This window comes from Athene cunicularia (assembly GCF_003259725.1).
Source record: "Athene cunicularia isolate RWA chromosome 12 unlocalized genomic scaffold, athCun1 chr12_part1, whole genome shotgun sequence".
Taxonomy (NCBI): Eukaryota; Metazoa; Chordata; class Aves; order Strigiformes; family Strigidae; genus Athene; species Athene cunicularia.
Window position 1 is genome coordinate 7,748,159 of NW_020799116.1, and position 12,546 is coordinate 7,760,704.

General features: G+C 37.7%; 1 protein-coding gene across 6 annotated transcripts in view; it reads right to left on the bottom strand.

Moving 5' to 3' along the window:
* Positions 1–102: 102 nt before the first annotated feature.
* The window catches only part of FAM19A4 (family with sequence similarity 19 member A4, C-C motif chemokine like), an 80,873-nt gene continuing 68,429 nt past the window's right edge, over positions 103–12,546 (bottom strand). For 5 of the 6 annotated variants that reach the window (XM_026857653.1, XM_026857651.1, XM_026857650.1 and 2 more), the window contains 2 exons: positions 6,546–6,629; positions 103–1,975 (listed from right to left, as the gene is read on the bottom strand). In XM_026857653.1, coding sequence (XP_026713454.1) covers positions 1,845–1,975; positions 6,546–6,629 — 215 coding nt within the window. In that variant the 3' untranslated portion in view covers positions 103–1,844. Of the gene's footprint in view, positions 1,976–6,504; positions 6,630–12,546 lie in introns of all 6 variants that reach the window. The other variant, XM_026857655.1, reaches the window with a different exon arrangement.

Below are 12,546 nucleotides of genomic sequence, written 5' to 3' on the forward strand. Positions count from 1 at the left end.
AATAAAAAAATACCAGTTATGGGTCAACATTGTACAAATAGCAAATGAAAATGATCTTCACTGATGACACTGTTGAATATACATGCACAGAAGCGGTAGAAATAGTAAAGGTAATTTTAAAATTTAATCAGAAAATCAAAACAATGGAAAAATATTAAGAATGTAGAGCTCATTAGGGCAAACAGAGTCTATTAGCTGTTCAGCTGTCCAAGCACAGAGCAGAAAATCTCTTGTTTACTTATCACTGAGTACAATGACCACTATGATCCCAGCTGTAATCAGATACATAATTGAAAGTGAACTAAACCAGAGAAATCAAAACTAAAAAACACAGGGCCAGATCTTCCCACCACTGACTTCGATAGAACTACCTGGCTGAATACTCCCACTCACTCTAGCAAATCAAAAGCTAATGATTATTATTCTGAACAGCTTCACACTGCTGATGGTATCTTTCTCATAAATTAGAAAGCTTGTGCACAATGATCTAAATTAGTACAATACACTTAATTTTTTTTTTTTTGCTTTTCTGTCTATATAAAAATTAATTGTACATTGTTACCCTAATATTTACATAAAGCATAACCATGAATTCAGTATCTGGGTCAGCAGCAGTTCATCTGCATGATAGCCATCTGCATCGTTGCATTAGTCTGCTTCAATGCATCTTAGTCACTAAATGATGTAATGGGGAACAGACTGGCTACAGCTTCACCTCTACTTACTGTTGTATTTATGAAGACTGATGACAAAACTGTAACAGGCAAATAAGAAAAACAGTATGAAACGCATCTACAATAATATGGAACAATTATGTGTCACAAAATTTAACCACTTGGAAATTCAGTCTGTCAAGGAACTGGACATTTAATTATTATAATCATTCTAAACAAGAACTAAATGAAACTGAAGATTCACTTGTGTCTAGATTTCTGCTTATGAATTTTATGTTACCTATTAGGGTGCAACCAGAGCTATGAAAATCCAAACAAATTACTCTCCTTCCAGTAAGCCTTCCTTATGCAGTACAAGCATGCTCTCCTTTTTTTGAGGCATCTGAATGCATATTTCTAGCTAATGGCTAAATTCTTTACATATTCCTTGCCTCTTTGAATCTAGATATGGAATACTTCGCTATTCCCCTGGAGAATGGATTTATTTTAGGATGAGAAAAACTATGTCTACTTTCAAATTTTGTCTCTTCCTCATGCTTTCCTGCCATCACTTATGAATGTAAAAGTTAAACTACCTAGAACTAGCTAAGGAAATAAATCTAATTGCACAGATATAACCAAAGTATGCCCTACAATAATTGCTACTAATTTATAAGTTCCATCCTTTCACCTTCATACAACCCTGATAGTTACTAAATCACAGTTGAAAACACACTAAGACATAATTTACTAACACTGTTCTTTTGGCTCACTTATCATTGGGATCAGATTTATATTTTTATGTTGCACTGTATGTGAGAAGTACCTCAGACAAATCCATAGAATCATTTGGGTTGGAAAAGACCTTTAAGATCATCTGTATCAGTTGTAACATAGGCATTTTCTTTCTATGACCCCCTAGGTTACATTCATGATGTAAATTCATTTAAAACTATTTTACATGTCTTAATGTCATTAAGAAAGTCTTATCCTTGATGCACCGCAGAAGTACAGGTGTGTGTTTTCACAATTTTGTGCCAGGCATCAGATCCTTAGGAATCCAAGGTGCATTTCAAGTAGAACCAAATCTTCTTTTTCTTGTGAAATTAAAATGTAGCATTCTGTATAGTAAAATCCAGGTTCAGGAACTGCAGCCACAGTTGAAAGGAAAAGTATTGTCCTTTTTGCCGACTAGTTCTGCAACTTCAAAGAAGTCAATAACATCATCACAAAAAAGGGTCTCTGTGTAACAGCCACGGAACAGTTGCACATGCCATTGTTCTGGAAGCGACCCACAGGTTTATTCTTTGCTACCGTGTTACCTGTAAAAGAAGAGGAAAGAGTTACCTACATAGAACCGATCAAACAAGGATAAAAATGTGTGTTTTGTTGCTGTAGGAGTACACACTAATACATCATGAATGAACTTGCCCCAGCCATACCTATATACCTTGAAGAGAAGCAGAATCTGTATGCAAATGTTAATTACACTATTATTCAATAGTATAAAGAAGACTTGCAGATAAAGAAACAGCTGTTCACTATTAAATTTGCCACCAATATCTTATGGAAACCTCCTACTTTATTTTGCTTAGCATCATTTTCAACACCAATGCCTACAGCACAAGTGTATGACTTATTTCCCAAAAGCTCATTCATGCAAACTGCTCCCCATTCCCAATGGTCCCTCTTATGGGAGGGAACTAGGGATCAGGCAGAACAATTCATCAAGGTGGGATGAATTGTGCTTGCGGCAGAAACCACTCCCAGATAGCGCTTCTCCCACAGCACCCCACAGTCTCTTCCACTAGAAACCATACGCAGACCCAGTCAGGTGCTTCAGGGTGTATGTGCAAGCCTTCATGCACAGAGTGCACAAACACAGTGGATTTGGCTACACGGGGAGGAGGGGTCCTGTCAGATTTCCCATCCTGGGAACAGATGAGCATTAGCAGCCTGCAAGGAGGAAAGCTTTGTCAGCTCTGCTCTGTAGTGTTTAGATGTGCTACAAAACAAAACAGACTCTCATCATAAAGAGGTTTTATTTCTTTCCCTAAGGTAACCGATGTAAGATACAAGCTCTTTGGTTTTTAATGTTTTAACTGTCCCACTCAGCTACTAACTATTCATCTAAATACTGAGTAGCGTCAGGAGTCTCCTGTGCTTCATATGCTTCAAGTTACTCTAATATTTTCACAAAATAAAAAGACAGAAGACTTAAAATTGATTAAATGGCATTTCTTCTTTCAGTGTATAATTAACCTGTGGAAGTCATTGTCCCAACTAACACTGATCCCATGGTCTTAAAAAGCTTTAAAAATTGATTAGAAATTTAAATGGTAATGAGATCATCTTTGGTACATAACATAGAAAAAAATTAATATGGAATGGATCTCAACTCTCATGTTGTAGACATAAGTCAACTATTAAATTGGAAGAATTTTTATGTATGCATACATTTTCTATAATTGTTCACAAGGGTTTTGCTGTATCTGATTTAAGTATCCCAGCACTGAGACACACGGGTTGCTGTACAGTTTGGACTACTGGTCTGACAGGTCATACAGTCCTCTCTGCGTAAAGTTTTAATAATGTACTTAATACATATTTTATTGATTGAGATGAGTTTGGACAAATCTTTGGTTAATTTTTAAACTAAAAAAACAAATTACATCATACTTTCCTTTTCCCTATAACAAGGGAAATTTTATTTCCACTCTATTTTCCTTCCAGTTCAATACTGCCTGTGCCACAAGCTTCTGTTCAGAATCTGGAGTTACCATTACTCATTATATTTGTGCAACAACTATATCTTGATAGACAGAGAAAAACACTCACAAGACATACAAAATACCTACAGAGGAAATATGGATGCCAGGACAGATTTTGTAGCACCACTTTTGCTGCCTAGAAAGCAAACATCTACATGTAAGCTTGCCATCCAGGGCTTCCTTAATGTACTGGAGAGAGAAAGAAGTACCCATGGGAACACTCGTGTAGATGGGCACAGTCCATCTGTAAGCTCCCCCATTTCTCTCCACACAACTTTGGAGAATTCTAAACAATTCAGCATGGACAGAAACATACCTGCAACTGGACACAATGAATCCCACCCAGAAAACCTTGAACAAATTGCGTCCTTTCTTACTTGGACCAACAAAGACAAACTACATGATTTCCGACTGATTCTCACAAGGTACAATCCTAAGAGCTAACTACAGGAGTACAGCAACTTGGTGATAACAAGCCCTCAGATTTTAGAAATGCCACTACTACTGGGATACAGCTATTTTAAATCTCAGCCTCCAAGAGTAACTCTTCAGGGTTCACTTACTAACACCAGCAGTTAAGTGCCGAGGAAAAGCTTTCATGGGTCAAAACCAAAGTACTTAAAAGCATGAAAGTAATTGTTTCCCTGAAGTATCAATACATAAAACACATACAGCAAACAATGCAAGAATTTCTAGCAGAGTAATTAAAAAGGGAGGGACTGAGACACCTTTTTAAGGGATCTGCCCTTTAAGGACATCTGCCTGTTCTCTTCTCTAACATGGCAAATCGCTAGTTAAAGGTTAAGACTTCTCTTGTGCCATTTCAATGTAACATTTAACCACTAACTTCATTATTCATACCTACATTTATATTGTTGCCACACTCCAAGACCCCTGTCAGAATTGGAATCTCCCTTATACTGTTGCTAACCACATGCACAAGAAAATACAGTCCTACCTTAACATCCTCAAATCTAAAACAACACAGAGCAGTGAAAGAAAAACAAAACCATGCAAGGAAAATTAACAGGTTTTATGCCAGTAATACAGCACAATGATTCACACCTGAGCACAATCACCAGTTGTCTGTTTATCCTTTCAATTAAATGCCCCTCAAAGAAATCTCTTAGGGTAATTAAAAAAAAAAAAAAAAAAAAAAAAAATCAATGCAAAGTGCATTAATCCACATTCCAGCAAGGTAGAGGAAGAGTTTAATAAACCATTTGCACTCATAATGCTACGCCCTGCCCTCCGTTAAACCCACACTAACTCACTGGAGTTGAGGAATTTGCACAGGTCTAATTGCAGGCCGGATGATTTGTCCCATTCTAGCTTTATAAAGACATCCCTAAACTCATCAGAATGCATCACCGCATTCTGTAGTTCGCTGGTTGCAATATTTGTCATGGATAATAAAATAAATGATCCATGCCAAATTTGCCCCTCTATTGGTAAACTCTCACTGCCTCAGGCTGCCTCTTTTCACTGTTTAAGAGCAAGAGTCATGAACACAGGCTACACGACTTGTGGTCAGTTGACCTCAGTGAACTAAAAGGCAACTGTTCATAGGAAGGAAGAGACAACAGCATGAATGAGGTCTTGACACCTCAGGCCTTCAGTCATCAATGCCAACACAAAGTAATTTCTTCTACCCTTTACCCCTCTAGTATCTATTGAAGGCATCAAGAATATTTAACCCCAGCTTACTCTTTTCCAATAAGGTGCTTCTGGTACAAATTTCCAGCTCTCTTCTGGTATGTCCAGAGAGGAAGTTGTTTTATTCAATATCTAGAACTCCTACTAAGCCAGTCTCACCTTTCAGTGTGGTGCTACACTACCCCTTATCATATATGAGTAGTTAAAAGTCAGTGCCTGTGAAAAAATTTAAAGGCTGAGTCTAATCCACATCTTTTAATAACTGACTGCCAGTTACTCATACTGATTCTAGAGTGTACAGGTCAACTTTCGGGTGTAGTACCCATCACAGGAGGACAGTAGGATCTAGGCACACTATAGACTACATCTTTGGCAGTTGATAAATCATTTGATAAATTTGCAACAATTCTTCTGACCTTAAAAACAGGAATAGGGTTTTTCAGACTGGTTGGTTTGGTCAGATTTTTCCAGCAAGCCTGCCACTGTGCAATATCTGTAGCTGGACTTTAGACCACCGATATCACACCACAGCTGCCCAAAGCATCTAATTTTCTCTTTCATCCAGAAATTAGTATAGTTTTCACTCCTTAGAGCAGCCATTATTAAACAACATTTGGTGTCAGTATTTGCTTATTAACTCAGACTGTAACTTAATCAACAACATTCATTCCCAACTAGAAGAGGCTGTAAAGGGAAAAGCTAAGCATATGTCTTTCCTTGCTACTGCCTACTAAAGACTCCTGCTTTATGATATATTTAGATATGCAGTTTTCTAAGACTTGTTGAACTTCAATGCACTGAACTCATTTTAGATTGTTAAGCAGAGGACATGACATTTTCTCTCTGCTGGCCATTAAGAAATAGGATGGCATAGCAAAGTTTTATTTTTAAAATCAGGGCATCTACAGGATGGCTTGTAATTAGAAATTATCCGAACCAGCCTGATTTCCAGTGGTGCTCAGTGTCCCACAGTTCCCACTGACGTCAGTGTAGATTCTCAACAACTCCCAATGCAGGCTACTTCTTTCAAAACCCAAAAGGGCTTTCCAGTAGCACAGGAATCTGACTTTAGGTGGCGCTGGTAAAGACCTTAATTCCATGTACTCAGCCTGAAAAACTGAAGAATTGATCCTGGAACATGATTATTACTCAAGCACCAGTCACAACGGAATAGTTTCTTTCACTCACTAGAGACTGAAGCAGGGCCTTCTTCAGTTTGACTCCAGCATCCAATAACTTAACTAGGCTGGCACTGAAGGGACGGTTCTGCCCCAACATTACCCTCTCTGAGAACAAGTGCATTAATCATCACTTTCAAAACACTGAGGAGTCCGGTACTGGTGCTCACACCCACAGACACAATGGAATAAGCAAGGGCTATCAGCAGACTGCCACCTTTAAATATAGGCGATCTCTGTACTTGCCTTTGTGGTTTTGACTTTATTTCCACTGCTGCAAGACCAACCTGAATAGTCTGGTAGTACTTTACAGTCCTCTCCATCCAAACAGGGGTTCATATGACACCACCACTTCTGTAGGACAATGGAAGCTAGAAAAAGAAATAGGAAAGAGAAACAGAATACAATCGGGTTTTCATTACTGTTGGGTTTAGTAGGGAGGTTGTCCGTGCAAAGTTCAATTGTTTGATTGCAAAATGTAGAACCAAGTTACTGTTTTAACAGATAATCACACTGATTGTATTTGAGCTAGAAATGTGAGTAGAAAACACCACCAGCACACAGAAGGGTAAATGCCATATGCAAATAGTGAAGACAGGCAAGCACCACCAGAGACAGAGTCCAGCATTTGAATTAACCTCTGGAAGTTATCTCCTCTGACTACAAAGATGACTTGCCTCCTTCATTTACATGCTTCAGCCAAGTACTTGCTATAAGGTGGAATGAAACTAAGGCTTCTTGTTTAACCCAGATATGCATATGCAAGACTGGATGAAGAAATGCCAGTTTCTCCCTTCACTGGGTGAGAAAATAAAATTGCACAGAGATGTAAGCATGTGAGGTCTGTCAGAAAATAGTGCAGATAAAATGTGGAAACCACTGAAAAGTTTTAGATTATTAACTAAAAATCTACTTGCAGTTACACTGTCAGTTTTGCAGTATGTTTTGGAAGACTACAGTAGTACACCTTAACTGTGCAAATGTATTAATTTTCTACCCTTAAGCCAATTTCCATTAATAAGACAGTGCTTGTTATTTTTACAACTGTAGTCATGAATTTATAACACGCTGTTAACAACAGATATACTCTTCTACAAAAAGATCTGCATCCATTTCTCAGTTTTGCATTGTTCATGGGATTCATCAAAACCCAGAAAAATGTTATGAAATATATCAGCTCACAATCTTACATAATCTAAATTGGCTTTAAAATTAAAATATAGCTTAAAATGTTGATTTAGTTAGTTTGCATTATGCTATTATGTGCACAAAATATGGAATTGCATGCTTTAAAAGATACCACATCCAAAAGTGATGAACAAAAATAACTTAGTCTACTTCTTATAAACCTTTACTTTTAAGGTAGATTCGTACTTCTGCAACCTTCAAGTCAGGGTGACAAGCAGGCAAGCCAACATCAGAATATTGCTGAAATGTTCATTCAATTACTTTTACTTTGCATTTTTGCTCTAAGCTTACTTGAAAAACACTATGAAAAATATACTTCTGGAACACCAGTTTGGCTTTTGTAAACTCTTCTTTCAATCTCATAAAATTATAATATAAATGCATGATTCCTTTCACTAGTCATTTGGAGCTTAGATCATTTGCATTGATGCTGATTGATTGTTGACAAAATGGAGGAAACTTGACTGTACTTCCTAGGAGGTGAGCAATCATTTCCACTCCAGACATATGGTCCAATCATCTATTTTATCTATTTTATCTCTGCTACTTTCTAATTTTATTTCAATTTCTATACCACATTTATTTCAGGTAAACACGAGCAAGTCTAGAAGGCCAGATTCAAGAAGACTGGGGGTATGTGCAGAGGTCCCTAAGCAAGTAGGAGATCCTGGTAGCAAGCTGTGTCTTCAGAGCTCTGCTTCAAAGCCAGTGGGTCCTCCTGCAAGGCCTGGCTACCACATTATGCAGCTCTCCACAGCACTGTTGTGAGTGTGGATGAAGTGGTACACCAAGGCTTTGCTTGCACTCTGACATATGAGCATGATCTCATATTTAGTGCTGCCCTAAAAACATCAGTTCAACTTCAGACTTTGAAAAGCACTTTCTCACTCACCTGTCTCCTGAAGGCACCTAAAAATCAGAGTAACCAAGGCACAAGGAAAAGTCCTTATATCTAACCTTTTTTATATTGGTTTGCGTACAATATGTTTTGAGACAACAGAAAATGCACCAAACATAGCAGGTTTGATTCATCTGTACAACCTTCATCAACCTGCTCCTAACACCCGATTTAAAAAAAAAAAAAAAAAAAAAAAAGCATTCTTGACCGATTGTGCCCATGAAATTTCCTGGTCCGTGTGGAACTGATGATAGTGATATTGGCCCATCATCTCCAATACCATCTTCCATTAAAACAAGCATAGATGTGAATGGGAAACATTGCTGAGTCAGTCTGTAACTCTAACAAGATCCACAAGCTCTTCAATAGACTGCATATTTCACCTTCTATTCATCTCTCGTTTAGACACTCTCATAGAAAATGACTCCTACCCTTCTGCTGACTGATTTCTATTCCATGCAGATAACTCTTCTCAGAGGTATGGCCACACTCTGAAATACTTAATACAGATCTCATTCCATTAGCTTCCAGCAAATCCCCAATTCTTTGCTGTAGCAATCTACTAATTCTTACATCCATTTTATGTCCAATTTCCAGTTGTAATGTCCACTCTGCTGATCTCTATGACCTAACCAGCTGTAGCTGTTTGTGTCAAACACATTCCTGAGACTAATCCATTAACATTCTCCAGCAGAGCCTTAGGGTCATCTTCATAGCTAGAGTTCTTTAACTATCGTTGTCCCTGTAACTTTGCAACTCACTGGGGGATATAAAGGCTCCCACTTCTTTTCAGATTGAGGTTTCAACAGATGACTTTTCTAAGAAATGAGAGCAGCTATGTCACTCTCATACACAACCACCCTCATGAAGGGAGAGGAGACTACTTTAGATTGACATTAGCAAGCTGATTTGCTGGAAATCAGTCAGAAATCCTGCCAGAAATAAAACTTCTCCTGACATCACTCCCTGGATAACGTGACTCCATGGAAACAGTAGGTTCATAGGGAATAAAGACAAAAGGTGTCAATACATCATCTCATCCTGCCTCACGCAATTTATTGTGTTGTGTCCTCAGTTGTGCTTGGCTACACAGTGTCTTCCAAGCCAATCTGGAACAGGTGAACAAAGAAACTTCTCCCATTGTCATTTTTTTCTGACAGTTAAACAATCTCAGCATGGAACACACAGCCTTAGTTTTCTTCCTCTTCCCACCTCTTCTGTTATGCTTTCTTCTTCTACATTACACCACCTGTTAACAATCATCATTGTCTCCCCATGAAGGTATTAAACATGCTGCAATCCAGTAACTTTTCAATCTTCTGCCTGATAAACTGGGCTGATCGAACTTCTTCAGTTTCACACCACAATGAATTTGTCTTTATTAATGCAGTTCTTTCAAACAGGTTCCACTTCCTGCAAGTAGGACTATGCCATGTGATTGCCTTGTCATTAATAACTCCTTTGCCTTACCGGATGAAACCCATACATGTTCCTGTCAGGAGAGATTCTATATTTGCTTTCAGGGCACTGCTGAAAATTCTGCAGAGTGTCAGGTGTAGAGCTAAGCACTGTGAAATCCTGGTAGGTATATGCCATTTAGCTACCACTTCCTACTGATGACTGGGGAGAGATGTGTTTTTGAGGTATGCTAGGTAACTGACACTGAGCAGTGCACACAACGGCATATTGTTCAAAATTTAATAGTTTACAAAAAATAAGACTTAAATTCTCAAATGTATTTAGGAGCCAAACCTTTAGTTGAATAAATTATACATTATCTTCCCGGGTAAACTGGAAAGCCTGGGTTTCCATGTATTAAACCTAGAAACTACCACTATTAGTTTTGAAAACTCCTCAGCAAATGAAATCAGTTGTGCCTGGCAAATCTTTTTTCAGAAAGCCACATAAATTCTTGTGATCTGAACTCCAGGAATTCCTTGCTAATTGGATATCAGCTTCTCAGTTACTCACACAGGACTGAGAGCAGTCTCAGTTGTCCCCAGGTATCCAGACCGTGGATACTGGCAGAATTGGCAGAATACTAGTGCTCTTCTAGAATACCCCAGGTATTCTGAAATATATTTTTAATTACAGCTGACCAGAGATCTATTAACCAGCCTCTTAGGACTCTAAACTATCCAGGGTCAGAATTAAAATAAAAATTAAAAAGCTTAATCCCAGTAGATGTTGATTAGAATCTTTTTTAGTTAACAGTAAATTAGAAAGCACCTCTCCATTCTGTTGCTTACCAAAAGAACTGTGATACTGATCTGCCTCAGCATTAATGTCAATATTTCACGCATCAAGGGTCAATTTTTTTTATTTTTTCATTTTTTTTTTTTAGGGATATCTGTGTGTTCTACTAGAACAAGCGAATTCTTACTGTCCTTAGTCTGGACAAATACAGATGTCTTTCCTACTCCACTGGATTAAGCTTTCTTCCATATAAATTTTCAGTACACAATTCATTCTACTGTATGTTTCCTTTTATCTTTTGAATACTGACACAGCATTAGCATCCTTTTGAATTCTCAAGTATTCTGAAATCCATTCAAAAACAGTGGGAGGGAAATATCAGCTACTTCTTCTTTTATCTATTTCTTATGTATTGATTTTTTGTTTTCTTGTTTCTGTATGCTCTCTTCCCTTCAGTCCATAACCCAGATGGGCTTTCAGCCAAAATTGTCTTTTTTCTTCATTGCAGCTCTTTGGCCCTACAGAAAAATCTTAAACAATTCTTTAGTCTAATTCACAGCTTTTCCGATCCGAGTGCTCCCTCCTCAGAAATTCTCATACTAATAGAATTGCCTGGATGGAAAATTATTTGGCTAGTGATGATTTACTTAGGGGCATTTAACAGACTTATCTAAGATAGCTACTCTACAGACAAAAATTATTAATGTTTTATCTTCTTGGCAGTAGCTGTTAGACAATCTGGAGGTACTTACTCAAGGATGTTTATTTCCATAAAGAAGATGGGTATAAACAAAATCTCATGACTACTTTAAATGCAATTTAGTCATTGACAGAAGAACGGGTTGACCTAAGCAAAATTTTCTATAGCTGCAATCAAGTAGTGTAGCTACAACTCAAGGCAGGGTATAGAGGCTGTGTGGTATGTCCTTCTCTGCATATTTAAATACTTTCTTTCATATGTTCTGCTTTTTTTCTGAATTTAGTGGCTCGATTTATCTACAGCAACATTTCTCAAAGTATCAGATGGGCCTGTGCTTGGAAGCTCAAATAATCCCCAGGAAAATAAGATGTGCATAGGTACAGAAGAACGAGCCTTGCTTTTTTTGTTTGCCAATGCTTGTCAATAGCTTTCACAACTAAGTTCAAATACACAAATGGCAGAGTTTCTTGTTGAATGCATCTAAAATCAATTATCTAAGTAAGCATGTTATCATGGGCAAAGGATAAAAAAATATCCTGACACAAAGACTTCTTGCCCTGTACTCTCATCTAGGCTATGGCGAGTGATTCTACTGTGCTTGTAAAAATGCTAGGAAGATCTCAGTCTATAACAAACATTGATTTTCACCTTCATATCCTTCTTTTTAAGTGAAGTACTTTGACTTCTACTACCCATATTTAAAGTTTCCGAAATGAAAGACACTGTAGAAATGCAAAGCACTCTACAAATGTCAGTTAGGCCCCACAACACAGTATTACTGCACAACATGGAAAGGGACTGATTTGTAGCAATCAAGGTACTTAAGAGTTTCACTTTATGTATTTGCAAGATTTAACTAGATTTTACTTTCCCTTCTGCACCACTTCAACATCTTTTTCTTGGAACTCACCTGGATATCTATCATTTCTTTCTGTAACATGAGTACTTAGTTTCCTCCTTAGCACATATCATGAAAAAAAATGTCACTTCTATGTATAGGTGTGTGCCTGAATGTAATTATGCAAATATCCATTCTGACGTGGCTCAAATAGGGGGCCTTTCTGAAAGTTTGGTACCTATGAATATTGGTACACATATTCACTACCTCTTTGAGCAGAGCTTAACCTTAACCATACCGTGTTGCTCCAATAAACTGCTGCTTTAAATCTGACCTTGAGTAAAATTCTTTAGCATCTGTCAACCTATCTCAAAATGTAAATATCCAGCTGGCCTATGACTGTATCCTAAAAAAAACATTATGATGGGCTTTATAAGTCCATTTCATGGCCTATATATACAAAAGGGC